Source organism: Chiloscyllium plagiosum, chromosome 10, assembly GCF_004010195.1.
Source record: "Chiloscyllium plagiosum isolate BGI_BamShark_2017 chromosome 10, ASM401019v2, whole genome shotgun sequence".
Lineage (NCBI taxonomy): Eukaryota > Metazoa > Chordata > Chondrichthyes > Orectolobiformes > Hemiscylliidae > Chiloscyllium > Chiloscyllium plagiosum.
In genome coordinates this window covers 47750746-47773844 of record NC_057719.1, presented here as the reverse complement: position 1 = coordinate 47773844, position 23099 = coordinate 47750746, and the positions used below count along the sequence as shown (strand labels likewise).

The window sequence follows — 23099 nt, the reverse complement described above, 5'->3', positions numbered from 1 at the left end:
TTTGTAATTAGCTCTGAAGCTCTCTGTTAGTGACAGTTAACTGTATAAAATCTGTTAATTGTAAAAATGAAACAAAATCAGGAAGAGATGCTCAAGTAAGAATTTTTTGTGAGACAAAACTTGTTTATACCCCAGATGCATAAGCTCTACTTGTCAACAAAGATGTCGTGGACAACAAGAGTTAAGGGACCACTGTACGTAAATGACTGTCACCAAACCCATCCTGTGAAAAGGTATGTTATCAGTCCTCTTGGGAGGGTAGTGCAGGATAGAATTATACCTGTCACTCCCAGAAGCAAATTAGAGATAGTGACTGAGTGATGAGGTGAGTTGGCTAAAAGGCTTGCCTCAGAACTCTGAGATTTTGTCCCAGTTGTTTGTTAAATTTTAGGCCTTCTCGCTCACGCCACACAATTCACTAGTTGTTCTGGTAAGTGCTAAAATTCCGTTTTAAGGGAGTTCTAAAGCTAGGTCATCGAAAGAGAAGAAATTGAAGTCTGTTGTGAAGCTTAATCAGATTTGATGATCCACTCTGTCACAGACACCTGGGTGTCATTGCTGGGTAAACTGTGAAATCTATCTTGACCACATTTGCTATTTGATATGCTTTGTAGGATGCTTATTCAATTTATTTATTAGTCATATTAATCACATGTTAATCCTGGCTGCAAGAATATACATTGTGAATAATATAATAGACTATATTACTGTTGTAGCTTTACATAGTGCAGTTCATTTCTATTTATCCAAAACTGTGGAATCCTCTGGCTTTATTCTTTCAGTGAGTACCTGGATCTTCAACTTTGCACATGATAAAGGTTATTTTATTACAGTGTTGAAGGTTACTTCAGTAAAAGAGATAACATTTTCAGCTAAAATGCATATGTTAAGATTAAAAGTAGGCAAGGGTGAAAGATCAGTCTCTTACATCATCGCAGCATGTTGCCATGGCCACAACATTGATCTGAATAAAGTGAGAGGAATTGAAGGAAAAGTTCGTCCTCAAAGTGAGGATGAACTCAGCCAGGCAGAGGAGGGTGGTAGTGGATGGAAATGGTTCAAGCCTTCTTTCAGGAAGAGCCCTAGGACCATCCTGATGGAGCATGGATGTGTAAAGGGATTGCACATTCATGGTGAAGAAAAGGTGGCTAGAGAACATGAACTTGAAATTTTGAAACTGACATAAAGTGTCAGTTGCATTGTGAATGTAAGTGGAGTGAAATTGGACAAAGCCACAGAAAAATCGAGCAGAGATGGGAAGAAATAAGTTCCATGTGGCAGGAACAGGCAGAAACAATGAGTCTGCCTGGGCAATATTGCTTTGTGGATTTTGGGGAGAAGGTAGAAGAGGGCTATACAGAATGGGGGTCTACTGGCTGGTGGGCTTTTGGCGGGAGATCCCCAGATGAGGTGAGATTGTTGAGAGTCATGGTCATAATGGCCAGATGCTCGATGCTGGCATCATGGTCCAGGGGAGGTGATATCTGAGAGTTGGTGCTCAGTCTTCATAATCTAGAGGTCAGTACGCCAGACAACAACAGCACCACCCTTGTTGGAAGGCTTAATGACAAAGTCAGGATTGAATCTGAGAGCAGCCAGTTCAGAGGAAGATTGGTTCAAATGGGTGAGGGCGCAGAGAAATTAAGGTGACTGATATCACGTTCACATTTTTCAATGATCAAGTCAAGATAAAAGACCACAGGGAGAGATTGGAGGGACAGTATTAGGAGTGGGTAAAGGTGTCCATGGGTGGTGAGAGCACTCCTATCCAAGCAATGAGCAAGGAGGTGGATGCGGAGGAAGAAGAGTTCAACGTCATGTCTTGACTGAAATTTATTGAGCTGCAGAGGATAAAACTAAAAATGTTGCGAAGTACAGAATGTTCAGCATCAAAGACTGGAAAGTCAAAAGGGATAATAAATACTCGACAGGGGTCGAAGAAAGAATGGAGTCAGAGGGAAGGGAAGGAAATAAAGATTCCAGACGAATGCAGTTATTCAGTTTGCGTTTTTAATGCCCAAAAGGAAGTGAAAATGTTTCTTGTTCGAACGTTGAACGGTCTGAGAATGAATTGGAACTGTGGGAAGGACAGCTCTGAGACAGCCTGAAGTGGTAACCTAGTGACCCTGAGGGAACAGCGATGTATTTCCAGGTCAAGATGGACAAAAGCCTGGGTGGGGGGAGCTTGTAGATAGTGGTGTTTCCACATAGCCGCTGTATGTGTCCTTTAAGATTGTAATTGGTCATGGGTTCAGAAGGTCATGGGTTCGGAAGGTGCTGGCTGGGGAGGGTTGGTGAATTTGTGCAGTACAGTTTGTGGGTGGGGCACACTGCTGCTACTGAGCATGTGTGGTGGGGGAGAAATGTGATCTTTGTGAATATAGTGCTAGTCAGGAGGGCAGATTTGTCCTGTACGGTTGTCAAATGAGTGTTGTTTGGGGTTGCACTCATTGAAGCAAGTCGGGAGTGTTCCATCACACTCTTGTAAATTGTAAATGGTGGACAGGCTGTAGGGAATCAAGAGGTGAGTTGCTGCAGGTGTCCTGTCATCTAGTCTGCTCTTGTTGCAATATGTATAAGGCTAAATGGTAGCTCCCACAATTTTGATAGCGGGGGATTCTGTCATCTAGTGCCATTGGTTGTTGTGGGGTGATGGTTAGGTTCTCTCTTTTTGGAGTTGTCATTGCCTGTCATATGCGGTGTTAGTGTTAATTGTCAACTGTCAGCCCAAACAGGATGTTGGCCAAGTCTTGCTGCATGTGGGCATGCTTCAGTCACTGGGAATCAGGAACAGTGATGAACATTGAGCAGTAATTAGTGAAGATCTTCACTTCTGATTTTATGAGTCTCAGCTCCAGGATGTCTCTACACGAGTTCCTCAGGATGGTGTCCTAGGCCCAACTATCTTCAGCTACTTCATCAATGACCTGCTCTTCATTATAAGGTCAGAAGTGGGAATGGTCATTGTGCAATCATCAATGTTCAGCACCATTCATGGCTCTTCAGATGCCAGTGTTGTTATTATCCAATTGCAGCAAATGTACATTCCAGTTCACGCTGAGAGGTTCCAAATAATATTTGTTCCACAGAAATGCTGGGCAACAGCTATCTTTAATAAGAGACAATCTGGCCTTTGCCTCATAGCATTTGATGATACTGCCATTGCTGAATCCCCTGCTATCAACATCCTGGGGGTTACCATTGACCAGAAACTGACCTGGTCTAGCCTTGTGGAGATGGTTCTTGATGAAGAGCTTTTGCCTGAAATATTGATTCTCCTGCTCCTCAGATGCTCCGAACCGCCTGTGCTTTTCCAGAACCACACTCTCCACTCTAATTTCCAGCATATGCAGTCCCCACTTTCGTCTTGTGAATACTGTGTTTTTGGAAGCGGCTCAGAGGCTGGGAATACTGCAGCTTGTAACTTGCATCCTGAGTCTCTCAAGACCTGTTCACAATCAATGGCACATGGGTCAGGAGTGTGATTGAGTGTTCACTGTTTGCCTGGATGGGTGCAGCTCTACCAACACTCAAGAAGTTTGGTACCATCCATGTTAAAGTATCGATTCGAGACAGCTCAGGGAATTCCTAACGGACTCGACCTGTAAGCCTCTCTTGGTTCATCCTGGAGATCATACTCTGTGGCAGTATGGAATACAAAACTCTTACAGACAGTTTAGTCTAAATTATTACCTTTATTTACCAATGGCATCAATGTTACACTATAACATAGATACTTACAAACCTGGTTTGAGTAAGATTTTAAAACCATTAGCAGAGTAGCAGTGCCTGCTCTTACCCCTAAGATCTCTCAGGCTACTCCCCTTATTGCTGCAAACAAGATGTCTTTACACAGAAATTAGTACTAAAATTACCAAAACGCCACATGTCCTTAATCAGAGAGGAAGCAGTAATAAAATGGCAAAAGTTTTTCGAGGAAGAGAAACTTATTGACAGGTCTGAGTACGCTTGACTAATTAAGCTACATGCACATCAAAGTGGGAAACCCTGTTCAAGCCAGGTCAAATGGCCAGTTGCCTTGCCTAGATAAGCTTCCCTTTTACCAGTGCATCATAATGAGAGACTAGTCTAAACTATGTGGAAAAGGTGATGAGATAACCTCACTCAGCTAACATGCCCAGTATCATTGTCCTATAAAATGGCTTTTTCTTTTAAAATCATCTAAGATTCCCAAAATGCAAACTAAATTCATAACCTTCCCAGATCTCAAGCTCCAGGGAACAACACACAAACATTCATTCCATGACAAGCAAGTGTCCACTCAAAACAGATCACAAAGAGTTAACCTTTTCACCAGCTTCTGTCCTGTCTCTCTCTCTCTCTCTCTCTCTCAGCTCGTGTCCCTTGAACCCTTAGGTCAGTGATTGTAATTTACAGAAGAACGTTTTCTCTCTCACGCGTATGAACATCTTCCAACTTTCTTACTATCTCAGTTTCAGTCTTTGTGTTTTCCTAGCCTGTAAGGGTTATGAGACATTCGCATTCCAGAATGATTAAGATTAAAGAGCTGGGCTTCATAAATTCAAATCTGCTCAGTGTGGAATACATGAAAATGTATCACGGTTGTTCTGTTATGTGCATATTCCACTCAGCTTATTAAATTATAAGTTCTTTTCCTATTGAGTATGAGTTTTGTTCAGAGTCTTCAATATAAACCAGAAATTCAGTTATCCAAAATTCAGCTGTAAAATTTGTGTAGCTTCCAGCCTTGGGGTCAAAAGGAAATACGGCTACACAAATGTTATCACTTTATTTACACCGACACTAAAAACAGATGTCCTTAATATTTCTGAACAAGTGCCTCCCCTCCTCTGCCCCCCTCCATCCCCCCACCTTGCAACCATCTAGAATTCAAGGTAGTGATACATAGGAGCACCATTGCCAGCAAGTTCCCCTTCAGGCCACTGGCCATCCTTACTTGCAACTACATTATTGTTCCTTCAGTGTTGCCAGGTCAAAATCCTGGAATTCCCTCCCTAATGGCATTCTGAATGGACTGCAGTGGTTCAAGAATGCAGATGAGTGTAGGAGATTGAGGGGTATCCTTATTGAGATGTATAAAATCATGAGGGCATAGATAAAGCGAATGACAAAAGTCTTTTCCGTAGGGTGAATAGATTCAACACTAGGGGACATATTTTTAAGGTGAGAGGAGAAAGATTTAAAAAGGCTATCAGGGGTAACTTTTTCACACAGAGAGTGGTTCGTGTTTGATGTGACTTGCCAGAGAAAGTGGTGGATGCAGGTATAGTTAAAATTAAAAGACATTTGGATAAATTCATGAACAGGAAAGGTTCATGGAGAGATGGAGGGCAAGTGCAGACAGGTGGGACTGGTTTAGTATAGGATGTGGACTGTTGGATTGAAGGGTCTGTTTCCATGCTGTATGATTCTATGACTCTGCAACTGTTTACAATATATATAAATAATTTGGAGGAAGGAAATGAATGTTCTGTTGCTAAACTTGGAGACTACACAAAAATGGGTGGAAAGGCAGGTTGTGAGAGGGGTACAAACAGTTTACAGAAAGATATTGAAAAGTTAAGGAAATTGGCAAATGGAATCTAATGTGGAAAAATGCAAAGTTGTTTATTTTGAAAATGAGAAAAAAAAAGCAGAATGTTATTTAAAATGGAGAAAAAACTAAAGAAAGCTGCAACACAAAGGGACATGAGGGTATTTTTACATGAAATACTCAAAGTTAGCACATAGGTGTAGCAGGTACTCAGGAATGCTAATAGAACATTGGCCTTTTTTTCCGAGGGGGTCGGAGTATGAGAGTAGGGAAGTCTTATTGCAACTGTACAAGGTATTGGTGATAGCACACCTGGATTACTGTGAGCAGTTTCGGTCTCCTTATTTAAGGAAATATGTCATTTCATCAGTAGCAGTTCAAAGAAGGTTTTCTTGGATGATCCACGGTATGGAGGGATCGTTTTATGAACAAAGATCTCATGGACTTTTAATCATACTTATCCAAGTAGAGGTTGTGATAACAACAATGCAATTCATAATATTCATATATATCACCTCAGTAAACAGCACAAGCAGGCCAGTCTGTCAAGCCAGACTGGAAACTAATGATAAAAATTACAGTGTTATTTTAGAGACCTTCTACATTTCCCCTACAGCTTTCTGTAAATATTCAGGTCAATACGTCTAAGAAAGAATCTGATAATTGGTTACACTGTATCCTTTCAACAATGTACTGAATTTGTGTTTGACGCCCATCAAAGGAGCCTCAGTGAAATAGTTTCACAATGTCACTGGTCCACAGGTTCAAGTTATAAATTGGGACAAGGCGAATTTTGATGAATTTAGACAGGAGCTTGCTAGAGTTGATTTGGAGTAGTTTGTTTGCAGACAAAGGGACCTTTGGTAAGTGGGAGGCCTTTAAAAGTGAAATAGCTAGAATTCAAGGTCTGTATGTTCCTGTGAGGGTGAAAGGCAAGGTTCAAGGTTAGAGTGGTGCTGGGAAAGCACAGCAGGCCAGGCAGCATCCGAGGAGCAGGAGAAATCCATATTTCAGGCAAAAGCCCTTCATCAGAAAGGGATGGTTGGCAGCCTTAGGGACTCTTGATGACAAGAGATCCTGAGGCTTTTACCAGAAAAAAGGAGGCGTGGCTCAGGTACAGACAGCTGGGACTAAGGGAATCCCTAAAGGTATACAGGGAATACAGGAGTTTATGAAGAAGTAAATCAGGAGGGCAAAAAGGGGGCACGAGATAGAGCTGGCTGAGAAGATTAGGGTGAATCGAAAGTGGTACTTTAAGTATATTAAAGGAAAAAGAATGACTAGAGAGAGAATAGGGCCCCTCAAGGACTAAAGTGGACAGTATGTGTAAAACTGCAGGAGATGGGTAAGGTCCTCAATGAATATTTCTCTTCTGTGTTTACCGCGGAGAAAGACATGAAGTCTTGGGAACTTAGGGAAGTTAGTGGTGATATCTTGGGGACAGTCCATATCACAGTAGAGGTGGTGTTGGACGTATTAGAATGTATGAAGGTGGATAAATCTCCTGGTCCTTACCAGAAAAATCCAACAACACTGTAAGAGGTTAGAGAAGAATTTGCAGGGGTCCTGGCGGAGATTTTTGCATCATCATTAGGTCCTGGAAGACTGCAGGGATCGAATGTTGTGCCATTATTCAAGAAGGGCTGCAAAGAAAAGCCTGGGAACTATAGACCAGTAAGCTTAACACCTGTGGAAGGTAAGTTACTTGAGAAGATTTTCAGAAATGAGACATACATGTATTTGGAAAAACAGGGTTTGATTAAGAGTAGTCAGCATGGTTTGTGAGTGGGAGATCATGACTTACAAATTCGTTAGAGTTCTTCGATGAAGTGACTGGAAGGTTGATGAGGGCAGGGCGGTAGATGTAGTCTATATGGATTTCGTAAGGTCTTTAATAAGGTTCCACATGGCTGGCGAGCTGGCAAATTGGATATAAAATTGGCTCAATGGTTGGAAGCAGAGGGTAATAGTGGAAGGATGCTTTTGTCAGACTGGAGGCATGTGATTAGTGGAAAGCCTCAGGTGTCAGGCCCATTAGTGTTTGTTATCTACACAATAATTTGGATGACAATGTACAAGGTATGATTAATAAGTTTGCTGATGACACTAAAATAGGCAGTTTCATGGACAATGAGGAAGGTTATCAGAAATTGCAGCAGGACTTGGATCAGCTGGAGAAGTGGGCCGAGAAATGGCAAACGGAGTTTAATGTAGATAAGTGTGAAGTGTTGCATTTTGGAAAGTCAAATCAAAGCAGGAATTTCACGGTGGATAGTAGGGTCTTAAGGAGTATAGTCGAACAGAGGGATCTTGGAGTTCAGGTTCACAGTTCTCTGAAAGTGGAGTCACAGGTTGACGAGGCGGTGAAGAAGGCTTTTAGCATACTTGCCTTCATCAGTCAGGGCATTGAGTATAGGAATTGGGAGGTTATGTTTCAGTTATACAGGACATTGGTGAGGTCACATTTGGTGTATCGTGTTCAGTTTTGGTTAGCTTGTTATAGGAAGGGGGTTATTAAACTGGAAAGAGTGCAGAAGAAATTTGCAAAGATGTTGCCTGGACTCAATGGAGTTATAGAGAGAAGTTGGACAAGCTAGGACTTTTTCCTTTAGAGCGTAGGAGACTGAGGGGACATCTTATAGAGGTGTGTAAGATCATGAGAGGCATGGATAGGGTGAATGCACTCAGTCTTTTTCCCAGGGTAGGAGAATCGAGGACTAGATGGCATGAATTTAAGGTTAGAGGAGAAAGAATAAAAGAAAACCTGAGGGACAACTTTTTTACACAGAGGGTGGTACGCATATGGAATGAGCTGCCAGTGGAAGTAGTTGAGGGGGATACATTAACAATATTTAAAAGGCATTTGGACAAATTCATGGATAGGAAAGGATTAGACCCTTCACCGCCACTCCCTCACCACGAGACCGCCTGGAGGAAGAACGCCTCATCTTTCGCCTCAGAACACTTCAACCCCAGGGCATCAATGTGGACTTCAACAGTTTCCTCATTTCCCCTTCCCCCACCTCACCCCAGTTCCAAACTTCCAGCTCAACACTGTCCCCATGACTTGTCCTACCTGCCTATCTTCTTTTCCACCTATCCCCCCCCACCGACTTATCACCTTCATCCCCTCCCCCAATTACCTATTGTACTCTATGCTACTTTCTCCTCTCACTTATCTCTCCACCCTTCAGGGTCTCTGCCTGTATTCCTAATGAAGGGCTTTTGCCCGAAACGTCGATTTTACTGCTCCTCAGATGCTGCCTGAACTGCTGTGCTCTTCCAGCACCACTAATCCAGAATTAGAAGAGTATGGGCCAAGTGCAGAGAAATAGGGTTAGCGTGGGTGGACATTTTGGTTGGCATGGACCAGTTTGGGCCAAAGGACCTGTCTCTGAGCTGTAGGACTCTATGACTCTATGTCTTGTCTTGTTCTTAAAATATAAATATGGTACTTGTTGCTCAGACTTTTACTGGACTAAACCTTATTAAATTGCAATGGAACTTGTATTCAAACATTACCATTCCACCAATGAGAATTTCTAGATATAATGATTCAAAACTTTAGCACTTTTGGCAGATATGTTTTTACTATGATTCTGTGACTATAAATTGTAATCAGGCATCAATTGGCTTTTCAATCTAACACCAAGAACTGATCATTCGCTTGGATTTGATTTATTGTACTCACATGTACTGAATTACAATGAAAAGCTTTGTTTGCGAGCGATACAGGCAGATCATAGTAAGCAAGTACTTAGCGATGTAGGGTGCTTAGATAGAGTGAGGCATACAGGTTACACTGCACAGGATGTGCAATGAAGCAAGATCATCATCAACAAGATCAACATGATTTGAAGTGTTTTTCATTCCAAAGGGCATCACTTTAAACTGATATAGCGCATTTGGGGTTACAAATGCAGAAATCTTTTTCGCCGTCTCTGTTAAAAGTACTTGCCAGTAACCACACGTTAAGTCCAACTTGGTGATGTAACTAACTTGTCCAACTTTCTCGAAAGAGTCCTCCAATCTAGGAATTGGATAGGAGTCTGATTTTGTAACGACGTTGACCTTCCGATAATCCACACAGAATGGTTGAGCTCTGTCCGGTTTGGAAACTTTGACGATTGGCAAACTCCACTCACTCTGGTTTGGCTTGACGATGTTCTTGTCGACCATGGTATCCACTTCCATCTGGACGTGTCTGGCTTTGAAAGGATTAAGCCAATAGGGGTGTTGTTTTATCAGAGCAGTATTCCCTTCATCTACTTCATGTACAATAGCATTAGTTCTCCCCATCTGATTCTTACATATGCCCTTGTACTGCAGTAACAAATCTTTCAACTGCATTCTATGTTCCTGAGACAGATAACTTACTGAGCTATCCAACGCCTCAAGGACTTCTTCATTTTTAAAAACTATTTTGAGGCACATCAAAATCCACATCGTCTGGATTTGATCCCTCAATCTGCGGGGCAGTAACAAACACCTGTTTCTCCAGTTCTTTCTCTCTCCTATAGTATGGTTTCAACATATTCACATGACATACCCGATACCTTTTTTTTCTATCTGCCATCTTTACTAGATAGTTCACCTAACTCAACTTTTTCTTAATTTGATAGGGACCACTAAACCTGGCTTTGAAGTAACAGTACTAACTAATACATTATCCTCTTGGAAGAACGTCCGAGTCAACATATTCACATGACATACCCGATACCTTTTTTTCTATCTGCCACCTTTACTAGATAGTTCACCTGACTCAACTTTTTCTTAATTTGATAGGGACCACTAAACCTGGCTTTGAAGTAACAGTACTAACTAATACATTATCCTCTTGGAAGAACGTCCGAGTCTCAGATCTTTTATCTGCCACCTGTTTCATTCTATACTGTGCCCTCTTGAGGTGCTGTTTAGCTAACTCACCTACTCAATTTAGTCTCTCCCTCACCTCCAATACATAATCTAAGTGTGAGATCTCAGACTTTGGTCCTGCCAATTTTTCTTTAATTAATTTCAAAGGGTCTCTCACTTCATGACCGAATATTAACTCAAAGGGAGTAAACTGAGTAGATTTGTTCTAATGGCAAACAATATGAATGGGATACCTTTATCCCAATCATTCAGGTAATCCTGACAGTATGCTCTCAACATGGTCTTCAAGGTCTGATGCCACCTTTCTAAAGTTCCCTGGGATTCAGGATGATACACGCTGAATTTAAATTGCTGTATTCCTAAGCTATCCATAACCTCCTTAAACAGCCTAGCAGTAAATTTTGACCCTTGGTCTGACTGAATCTCTCTGGGTAGCTCATACCGGTGAAGAAAGCTATTAACCCCTCTACTATCCTTTTTGCCCTGATACTCCATAATGGAATTGCATCCGGAAATCTGGTAGACACATCCATTATGGTTAATAAGTACTGTTTCCCACTTTTAGTTCTCAGGAGGGGACCTAACAATCAATTATAACCTGGGTAAAAGGCTCTTTGAATGCAGGAATTGGTAACAAAATGTGCGGGTTCCATTACCGCCTGTGGCCTACCTAACATCTGGCATGTATGACACGTATGCCAATAGTTAGCCACTTCCTTGTGCATTCCAGGCCAATAAAAATGTTTTTGTACCTTAGCCTGAGTCATTCGTACCCCTAGGTGACCTCCTACAAGTAGTTCGGCCCATTTCTCCTCTGCACTAACCTGCTGTGGACTCCATTTCTGTCTGAGAATTCTATCTTTCAGATAATAACCCTCCTTTCAGAATATTCTCTGCCTCCTTTTCAAAGTATGTATCCACATATGTATTCTTTATCGTCTTGTCTTGCTGTTGCAAGTTTCTTAGCCTTTCAGGACTAAACACTTCTGTCTGACCCTCTGCCTGTTCAGGATTTTCCTGCACCATTATGTCAAACAGGGTGTCCACTAATTGAACATCAACTCCTTCATCTTTCTCTTTACTTTTCACTTCGTGCAGTGACTGATGATAGTGGGATCTGGTTACTACAGAGTCTGGGAAAATACCAGGATATATTTCTGTTTTAACTCCTCAGTTTCTTGGTCTTCCTTGGGCTTCTCCACAATAAGGGGTAACACTCCCACCTTGGATCCTGCCAAATCATTCCCAAGAACAAACTGAATTCTTGGAACTGACACTCTGTCAATCACTCCCATTGTAATTTCCCCAGTCTTAAGTTGGCACTCCAACCTGATCTTGCATAGAGGAACGCTAAATGTCTGTGCATCTATCCTACAAATTGCCACACTCACGGGTAACAGATCAGAGTGAGTGCATATTCTTTCATACCTTACTATCAGCAACTGGTTATATCCTGTATCTCTCAAAATTATAACTTGTCCTTCACCCCCCTGTTCTTTTGGAGTAAACTTTACCCACAGAGGTGAATTCTTTGTCGAGATCAGGTACTAACTCCATACCCAGCCCCTGCCTCGGCTGTGCACTCTCCTGCAACTCTTGGTTTAGTAATGTAGGATCCCTCACAGGATGAAATTCTGGAAGCTTGTCATATGCACCAGTAAGTATTCATCTGCTAATTCTGCTGCCCTTCTCACTTCCTGAACATTTTGTTCCTCACATGAATTCTTACCATCTCTGGAAGTGAGTTTTTAAACACCTCCAGCACAATAATCTCTCTTAGAGCCTCAAATGTTCTATCTATTTTCAAAGCGCGCACCCGTTGATCAAAATTACTGTGTTTAATTCTTTCAAACTCAACTGAAGGCTGACCTAGTTCCGTTTTTGTATTGCTGTCTATATGCTTCTGGTACCAATTCACAAACACTTATAATAGCCTGTTTAACCTCTTCATAATCACTTGACACCTCATCTGACAGTGCAGCAAACACCTCACTTGCTGTGCCTACCAGTTTAGTCTGAACTAGCATTACTCAAAAATCCTCAGACCACTCCATCTGCCTAGCCAATTTTTCGAATGAAATAAAGAATGCTTCAACATCTTTCTCATCAAAATGTGGCAGAGATTTGATATATATATATATATACCTTCTCTACCTTCTCTTTTAATCTCCATCCTGTTAACGTGACTTCGCTAAGTCACAACTTCTCAAGTTCAAATTCTCTCTTCTCTCTCTCTTTGGTCTGCCAAGAACCTTCTCTCTCTCTCTCTCTGTTTCCCCTCTCTCTCTTTTTCCTTTTTCTCTCTCTCCCTTTGTTTGCCTTCTAACTCCATTTTCCTCAATTATAATTTAAATTTTTCTACCTCTACTGCACTTGTCTGTTTTTCTGACACACCTCAGTGTTTGAGTAATTCCCTTAGAATTTCAGCTTTACTTTTGTCCTTGGTTAAATCCAAATTTAACTTATTTTCTAATTCTAAAAGTATGGCCTTTTTCTTTCCTTTTAAACTTTCTTGGTAAATCTGAGAATCACCTTCAAATTCCAGAACCTCTTCAGTAATTTTAAGAGCCATTTCTCTCTCCATGGTTGTATCCATGGTTGCATTCAGTCCTGGCCACCTGCTCTCACCAATATCTTCATTTTGGACACCCTTGGATGACCCTGGTGGAGTTCAGCTTGTACCTGGCAGTGACCTTTGCTCAGACAATCACTCTTGCTCCTCGTAATAAAGTGCGATCCTCAATGGTGATCTGGTCTTGCCAAGTCCAGAAAGGTTTCAGTTCTGGCTGTGATGGCCCTTTAGTTTCCCCCATCACCAGCAGCTGTTTTAGGTTTGCCAAGATCAGATCCTTTTGTGTCCACAGTCTAATATTGCCAGCCATCACCGAAGGGTGTCCAGAAAGTGGACTCTTCCATTGGCAGTACCTCTAGTGGTGTAAATGCTAGCAGGAGGCAACTTAAGGCAGCCACATTTGTTACTTAGCCACCTGGATAGTGTTTCAACTTGTAATTGTATGCATTTAGAATGACAGCCCACTGTTGAATTTGACCTGAAGCTATGGGCGGTATGGCCTTGTCCTCTTTGAGTAGTCCCAGCAGGGGTAGTGGTCTGTTACTGTTACAAATTTACATCCATACAGGTATTGTTGGAACATTCTCACACCTAAGAAAACCTTCCTTCTCTAACTGGGTGTATTTTCACTCTGCATTAGCCAAAGCCCAGGATGCATACACTATTGGGCATTCTTTTCCATTAAGCCATCTATGAGCCAAAATTTACCAGTACCATATGGGGAGGCATCACATGTCAGTACCAGATCTGACTCAGGAACATAGTGTTCCAACACCTTAGGCAATGAGAGCTGCTTCTTCACTTTCCTATAGGCTACAACTAGGCTGCAAGACCATTTCCAAGGCTGACCCTTTCTCAGCTGGGTCACCTTTGATTGGCCTCACTTTATCTTCCAATGGGTGTAACCTGGTCTTGTAAATTCTGTAGCTCAAGTAGGTATGTTGGATGCCTGGAACACACATTTTCCCATTTAAGGCATATGCCCGCCTAGGAGAAACATTTAAGGATGATGTTCAAGTTCACTAAGGTTTCTTTATTAGCACATCATCCTGATAAATGGTAACCTGGAGTAGACATTAGAAAATGCTCTCCATCATCCCTGAAAAATGGCACATGCTGATGATACTCCACATGGTGGTCTTATATATTGATACAACCCCTTATATTGTAGCATAATTCTGGGAATCTCCATCTAACCACAATTGCAGGCACGCATGGCTCATGCCCAGTTTTGTGAAAGGCAAGCCTCCCCCGCCAGCTTTACGTATAACTCTTCTATGTGAGGGATTGGATATTTAGCCAGCTGTGAGAAGCAGTTTACTGTTTGTTTAAAATACCCACAAAGGTGAACTGACTAGTCGGACTTCCCAATTAGCATAATCATTGGCTGCCCATTCCATAAACTGTACTTACTTAGTAGTTCCCTCAGGCAGCCATTTTCTAATTGAAAAATGTTAAACCAATCAAGATGAATCTTTCTCAACCAATTTCATCCCATCAGGCTTACGCCCGAGACTTTTACTACAAAGCATTCTTTCCACATACTGGAATCAGTCTTGGATGGTAGGATCAAATGAGTCAAACTTCCCAAATAATGGCATGATACCAGAAATACTTAACCCTCTCACAGCTGACAGCTGTGAGCAAATTTCTTCAAAAGCATATTTTTTTCCTCTTGTCACCTCTGAAATAACCCCTTGGTATACTGTCACCAACTCACCATCTATTTAACATTGGTGTGACTTCTCACAGCTAATTCTCTGTGAGCCAGGGCTCCCTGATAGGACCAGGTTACAGCCCCACTCAAGGAACTCAAATTCTATGATGTCCACCTGGCTGGCCTCATTACAATCACTACATAATGAAACCCATTTGATTTTTTTTCTATTATAACATGCAAAATCAAGGAACTTTGTTTCATGTATATTAACCTGATTATATAAATCCTTGTTCGACCAAGTTTACTAAACTGAAATAACTACTCTTGATTAATATAATGATTATGTGAACTTACCCAAATTTACACTTCTACCCTATTTACAAGTTTTACCCAGCACTCAGTTAATTTGCTTCAAACAATCAGCTTTTAATAATTTCTTTCCAGCTTTGTATTTCAGACCACATTTGAAATTGTGAGGAAAGCAGCTAACAGAAATCAAATTTAAAATGAAAATTCACAATCCAGATGTTAAAATTGCAAACTTCTTTTATGCTATGAACTACAAAGAAATCCTTATTTGTTATGTCCTGATTAAATATCTTGATACTTCAGGGATCTAACTTTACAGTAAATTTTGAAATAATCCATTTCTCTTAATTCTGAGACTCACTGTGTACATATGACATTCCTGCAGCATGATAAAAATGTTTGCTTTTGCTGACTGGTACCAGTCTCTGACTGATAATACTTTAACCCTTTGTAGATGGTAAATATTGGACCTAAGTATTTCCTTTTAATTTTTTTAACTTGATTCAGGGAATATTATAGATAAGTATCTGTAGTTTCAGACGTTGTATGAAGAACACGTTATAGGTACAGTGCTTTAAAAACATCAAAAAGGTCATTAGTGTTTACACAGAGGGTACAAAGTTCATTTTTCTCACATTATTTCTGGTTGCATTTTATTGGAGACAAAGTGTACTGTACTTATTGCCGTGTACACGATGCATCACACATAAGCACCTTTGACAACATTCTCTGCATAGAAGTATCAGAAAGGATTATTACATTTATTGGGAAGAATATATAGCAATCTTCAACTATAGTGAAATACAGAATCTTGTCTGAAATTCCTTGAACAACGCTTTGATTGAAGCTTTACCGACAACAATCATGTTAAACTGCAGCAACAGTTTGCCAAGTTCTGAAGATCAAATGAAAGGTACGACAGATTATTATTTTAAATGTTTAAATGTGATCCAGTGTTATACATAAGGTACAATCTCTGAAAAAGACAATCTGTCAAAAGTCATAAGGTACTGATAGTGGGGGATTTCAACTTACAGTCATATGTTGTAGAATTGTACTGCACAGAAACAGACCATTTGGTTCAACTTGTTCATGCAGACCAGATATCCTAAATTAATCTAGTCCCCTTCCTGTTCACGTACCTCAGCCTCTGATGCTCCAAGGAAAATAGCCCCAGCTTTTTCAGCTTCTCCCTATAGCTTAACCCCTCCAACCTTGGCAACATCCTTGTAAATCTTTTCTGCACACTTTCAAGTTTCACAGCATCTTTCCTAAAGCAGGGAGCTCAGAAGTGAATGCAGTATTCCAAAAGTGGCCTAACCAAAGTCCTGTATAGCCTCAGCATGACATTCAACTCCTATGCTCAGTGTACTGACCAATAAAGGCAAGTGATCCAAATGCCTTCTTCACGACCATGTCTACCTGTGGCTCCACCTTCAAGGAACTATGAACCTGCATCCCTAAGGATTCTTTGTTCGGCAACATTCCCCAGGACCTTCTCATTAAGCCCTGTGTAAGCCCTGTTCTGATTTGTCTTTCTAAAATGCAGCATCTCACATTTATCTAAATTAAATGCCATCTGTCATTCCTCGATCCATAAGACCATAAGACATAGGAGCAGAAATTAGGCCATTCAGCACATTAAGTATGCTCCGCCATTTAATCATGGCTGATAAGTTTTTCTATCCCATTTTCCTGCTTTCACCCCATAACCTTTGATTTCCTTGGCATTCAAGAACTTACCTATCTCTGTTTTAAATGTACTTAATGACCTGTCGTCCACAGCCTTCTATGGCATTAAATTCCACAGATTCACCACTCTCTGGCTGATGAAGTTTCTCTTTATCTCTGTTCTAAAGGGTCTTCCCTATACTCTAAGGCTGTGCCCTTGGATCCTCTTCTCTCCTGCCAATGGAAACATCTTTCCAATGTCCACTCTGTCCAGGCCGTTCAGTATTCTGTAAGTTTCAATCAGATCCTCCCTCATCCTTCTCAATCTTCATCGAGTATAGTTCCATTCAAACATTCCTCATATGTTAAGCCTTTCATTCCTGGAATCATTCTCATGAACCTTCTTTGGACTTACTCCAGGGCTAACACATCCTTCCTGAGGCCCAAAATTGTTCACAATACTCTAAATGTGGTCTGACCAGAGGCTTACAAAGTCTCAGAAGTACATACCTGCTTTTATATTCTCGTCCTTTCAAGATGAATGACAACATTATATTTGCCTTCCTAACTACTGACTCAACCTGCAAGTAAACCTTAGGAGAAACCTGGACTCGGACTCCCAAGTCCCTTTGCACTTCAGGTTTCTGAATTTTCTCCCCATTTAGAAAATAGTCCATGCCTCTATTCCTCCTACCAAAGTGCATACCCTCATACTTTCCCATATTGTATTTCATCTGCCATTTCTTTGCCCACTCTCCTAAACTGTCTAAACTCTTCTGCAGCTTTCCTGCCTCTCAATACTTACTGCTCCTCCACCTATCTTTGGATCGTTTGGCCCATTGGCTCATCTGATCAAGGTCCTGTTGTGAGATAACCTTCTTCACTGTCCACTACACTACCAACTTTGGTGTAATATGCAAATTTACTAATAATTTTGCAACGTAACTGGGATAGTCATAGTGTGAAAGGTTCAGAGGGAGTGGAATGCTTAAAATGCACTTTTTAAGCTCGTACATAGAAGTCCCTACAACACAGGGGGTGATCCTGTGCTTAATTTTAGGTTCTCAATTGGGCGAAAGGCTGAATTTAAGAAAATCAGTCATGATTTGGACAGAGTGGGAGCAGGTAGATTCAGGTAAATCTTCCTCAGAACAATAGAATGCATTCAAGAAGGAAAATTGGAGAGTACAGGGTTAACATGTTCCAGTGAAGACAAAGGGTGGGAGCATCAAGTGCTGTGAACCCTGGATATCCAGAGATATACAGTATTGGATTAAGAGATAAAGAGAGGCTATAACAGATACTAAGATCTCAAAACAGCAAGAGCCCAAGAGGAATGTAGACTGCGCAAGAGGGAACTTAAAAAAATTAGGAGAGCTGAAAGGGAGCATGGTAAGTAAAATAAAAGAAAATACTAAGTTATTTTAAAAATGCATTAAGGGTAAAAGGACAAAGAGGGAAGGAGTGGGGCCCCTTCAGGATCACACAATAATTTCTGTGTGGAGCCAGAGGAGGTATTAGATTAGATTAGATTACTTACAGTGTGGAAACAGGCCCTTCGGCCCAACAAGTCCACACCGACCCGCCGAAGCGCAACCCACCCATTCCCTTATATTTACCCCTTTACCTAACACTACGGGCAATTTCACATGGCCAATTCACCTGGACTGTGGGAGGAAACCGGAGCATGCAGAGGAAACCCACACAGACACGGGGAGAACGTGCAAACTCCACACAGTCAGTTGCCTGAGTCGGGAATTGAACCCGGGTCTCTGGCGCTGCGAGGCAGCAGTGCTAACCACTGTGCCACCGTGCCACCCACGGTGGTAGGGTTCTAAATGAATACTTTTGTTGTTCGCTGCTGAGAGGGACAAGCTGGGTATAGAAATCAGGGAGGAGGTCTGTAATACAATTTATAAAATTAGCATGGATAAAGAACACATTCTGAGTGGATTAGCACACTTAAAAGCAGTTAAATTTCCAGGTTCAGATGAAGTTGTCCTTGAATGATGCAAAGAAGGAAATAGCAGAGGCATTGGCAACATTTTTAAATTCCCTTTTGACCATAGGAGATGTGCCAGAGACTGGAGGATGCCAACATGGTATCATTATTCAAGAAGAAAGCAATGATAAACCAGGAAACTAAAGACCGTTCAATCTAATCTAAACTCAGTGATGGAAGCAGTTGTGGGGGACAGGATTAATCTGCATTTGGGGAAGCAAGGAGTAAATAAAGACAGTCATCCTGGGTTTTTTTAAGGGCAGGTCATGTCTGACCAACTTGACTGAATTTTTCGAAAAGGTGATTAGGTGTGTAGATGAAGTAATTCTTTTGATGTCATCTACTTGCACTTCAGCAAAGCTTTTGATAAAGTCCCACATGGGAAACTGATAGCAAAATTAAGAGAGCACAGAATTCAAGAAAAGTTGGCTAATTGGATCCACAATTGGCTAAGTGGCAAAAACAGAGGATGATGGTTGAGAGATGTTTTCCAACCAGAAGTCTGTGTCCAATGGTACCCCACAGGGGTCAGTGGTAGGGCCCTTGCTATTGTAGTTTATATAAATGATTTAGACTTGAATGTAGGAGGGTTTATCAGTAAGTTTGCAGATAATACAAAAATTGGTGGGGTGCTAATTAATAAGGATAGTTTTAGATTACACGAGGATATAGATAGGCTGATCCATATCCATATCCATATCCATAAAGGGTTGATCAGTGACAAATGGAATTCAATCCAGATGAATGTGAGGTGATGTACTTGAGCAGGACAAACAAGGCAATAGAATACATAATGAATGGTTGGACCTTGGGAAACACAGAGAATCAAAAGGACCTTGATTTGCATGTACATCATTCCCCTAAAGTATCAGGACAGGTGGAAAAAGTGGTTATGAAGGCATATAGTATACTTGCTTTATTAGCCAAAGCACAGAGTTTAAGAGCAGAGAGGTTATGCTGGACCTGTGTAAATCTTTGGTTAGGTCTCAGCTAGAGTATTGTGTGCAGTTCCGGAACCCACATTATGGGAGGGATGTGATAACACTGGAGAGGATGCAAAGGGGATTTACCAGGATGTTGCCTGAACTGGAGAGTTTCATTTACGTGGAGAGATTGGACAGACTTGGGGCTGTTTTCCTTAGAGGAGAGGAGATGGAGAAGGAACATGACTGAGATGTATAAAATTATAAAGGACATAGATTCATCAAATATAGAAGGCAACTTTTCCCCTTGGTGGAGGGTGCAATAATCAGGGGCACAGGTTTAAGGCAAGGGATAGGAGATTTAGAGGAAATTTGAGGAAAATGTTTTTCACCCAGAGGGTTGTGGGAAATTAGAATTCAGTGCCTGTAAGGACAGTAGAAGCTGAAACCTTCAATGCATTTAAGAAGTATTTAGATGTGAATTTGTGATGCTAAGGCATACAAGGCTATGGGCCAAATGATGGAAAATGGAGTAATGGTTGTTTTTGACTGGTGTAGAATGATGGGCTGAAGGATCTTTTTCTGTGCTGTAGATCTCTACGACTCGACTACGAATTTATACAGTGTTGTTTATATCCTAAGAATGATCTGAATGTTTCAGAACTAATGATTTTATTTGAAGCATAAACATTGTTAATACGTCAGCAAATGCTAAATTGCACAGACAGTAGTTCCACAAACAACAAAGATCAACTATGATAAAGGATAAATGGTGGTCATGAGAATGCTGGCTACTTCTTTAAAAGTCCAAGAACCTAGGAAAGAGGAACATGAGTTCTGGATGTAAGGTTGCTCACTGAGCTGGAAGGTTTGTTTTCAAACGTTTCATCACCCTACTAGGTAACATCATCAGTGAGCCTCTGGTGAAGCACGGGTGGTATGTTCCACTTTCTATTTATGTGTTTCGGCTTTGTTAGGTGGGTGATGTCATTTCCAGTTCTTTTTCTCAGAGGATGGTAGATGAGGTCCAAGTCGATATATTTATTGATAGAGTTTCGGTTGGAATGCCATGCATCTAGATATTTATGTGCATGTCTCTGTTTGGCTTGTTCTAGGATAGATGTGTTGTCCCAGTCGAAGTGGTGTCCTTTTTTGTCTGTATGAAAGGATACCAGTGATAGTGGGTTAAGTCTTTTTGTGGCTAGCTGATGTTTATGTATCCTGGTAGAGCTCGCTTTCTGCCTGTTTGATGTAGTGTTGGTACAGTCCTTGCAAGGTATTTTGTAAATAGTATACCCTATACATTCATTGTATAGGGTATTTTAAGTCCATTAGCTGCTGTTTAAGTGTGTTGGTAGATTTGTGGGCTACCATGATGCTAAGAGGGCTGAGTAGTCTGGAGCTCATGTCAGAGATGTCTTTGATGTCAGGTAAAGTGGCTAGGGTTTCTGAGTGCATTGTGTCTGCTTGTTTGGGTTTGTTGCTGAGGAATTAGCTGACTGTGTTTATTGGATACCCATGCTTCTTGAACATGCTGTGTAGGTATTTCTCTTTTGTTCTTTGTAGTTCCCCTGTGCTGCAGTGTATGGTAGCTTGGTGAAATAATGCCCTAATGCAGCTTCATTTGTGGGTGTTGGGATGATTGGTTAAGTATTTGGTCCATGTGTGTTGTTTTTCTGTAGATGCAGGTTTGATGTTCTCCACTGCGTTTTCGCTCTACATGTAGGAATGGCAGTTTGTTGTTGTTCTCTTCCTCTTTTGTGAATTTTATGCCAGTGAACATATTATTGATGGTGTTGTAGGTTTCCTCTAATTTGTTTCATTTGGTGATGGCAAAGGTGTCATCTATGCAGCGGACCCAAAGTTTGGGTTAGATGGTTGGGAGGGCTGTAACAGTCAGTACATCGAACAAACAGGTAGAAAACTAGCCACCAGGATACATGAACATCAACTAACCACAAAAAGATATGATCCACTCTCACAAGTATCCTTACATACAGATGAAGAAGGACACCACTTTGACTGGGACAACACAGCTATCCTCGGACAAGCCAAACAGAGACACACATGAGAATTCCTTGAATCATGGCATTCCAACTGGAACTCTTTCAATAAATCCATCTATTTGGACCCCATCTACCATCCTCTGAGAAAAAGAACTGGAAATGACATCACCCACCTAACAAAGCTGAAACACATAAATAGAAAGCGGGACATACCACTGGCGCTTCACTGGAGGCTCACTGATGCTGTTACCCAGTATGATGACGAAATATCTGAAAACGAACCTTCCAGCTCAGCGAGCAAACTTACATCCAGAACCTCAACCTGAGCTACAAATCTTTCCAAATGTCACTCGGAATATGAGTACACCACTCAGCCCTTTGCCATTCAATAACCGAGCTACTTCAGTTTCACCTTTCTGCATTAAACCCATGTCCTTTGATTCTCTTAGAATCCTAATTCATCTGAAGAGTATAAAAGCTAACAATACTAAGGTCCTGATGGCAGACATCCTAGAACTGTAAAAAAGATAAAACATGACTACAATACTAACATTTGAAGGTGTCATTTTGCATTTACCTTTCAAAACATTTTTGACTCCATAGCAGACTGCCCCAGTGATCACAAATTCTCTGAGGAGGAAGAACTTTTTTTTCGGGTTTTCAAAACCCACATTAGATCACACAAAGAGGAAAGGGGGAGGAAATACAATTTTCCTATTGCCGTCTCAATGGGAAATCTGACTTGGATTTTGCACACAGGCCTTCCCAACACATCAAATGTTGCTGGGGAGCTTTTCCGGTGAAAGCTAAGTTGTTTCATGACTCAATTTGCTCCTCACTGAATGATGAAAATCTTCTTAAACACTTTATGCAACATAAAATATTTACCATGAAGTAACATACAGTTGCTGCCCCCCCCACCCCATTTATTATAATCATTTTCCCTTTTGTTGCCTTTGCCCCAAAGATATCGACTCATTCAGACTTAATACACTCATAAATACACAATGATTTGGATCAGAATTGTTAAAGATGGTATCATATGTTTTTCAAATAGTGATCCATTAAGGATTTGAAATGAAAACAATGAAGTATGGCTTTATAATTAGCATTTTTTAAATCTCAAGATACATAAAATAGGTTTCTTAAAGCAATCAAGATCAAATTAAATGAAAACAATTAAGGCAAACAAGGCACCAGTAACACCCTACCTCTTGCAAAAATGCCATCCGTATTCCCAATTCCTCCGCCTCTGCCGTATCTGCTCCCAGGAGGACCAGTTCCACCACAGAACACACCAGATGGCCTCCTTCTTTAGAGACCGCAATTTCCCTTCCCACGTGGTTAAAGATGCCCTCCAACGCATGTCGTCCACATCCCGCACCTCCGCTCTCAAACCCCATCCCTCCAACCGTAACAAGGACAGAACGCCCCTGGTGCTCACCTTCCACCCTACCAAACTTCGCATCAACCAAATTATCCGCCGACATTTCTGCCACCTCCAAAAAGACTCCACCACCAGGGATATATTTCCCTCCCCACCCC

The 23099-nt window shown here is 41.2% G+C and overlaps 1 protein-coding gene across 3 annotated transcripts in view; it reads left to right on the top strand.

The window, feature by feature from the left end:
- The window catches only part of LOC122553620 (organic solute transporter subunit alpha-like), a 46112-nt gene that overhangs the window by 1994 nt on the left and 21019 nt on the right, over positions 1 to 23099 (top strand). For 2 of the 3 annotated variants that reach the window (XM_043697708.1, XM_043697707.1), the window contains exon 1: positions 15466 to 15865. In XM_043697708.1, the coding sequence (XP_043553643.1) occupies positions 15817 to 15865 (49 nt within the window). In that variant the 5' untranslated portion in view covers positions 15466 to 15816. Of the gene's footprint in view, positions 1 to 135; positions 234 to 15465; positions 15866 to 23099 lie in introns of those variants that run through there. The other variant, XM_043697709.1, reaches the window with a different exon arrangement.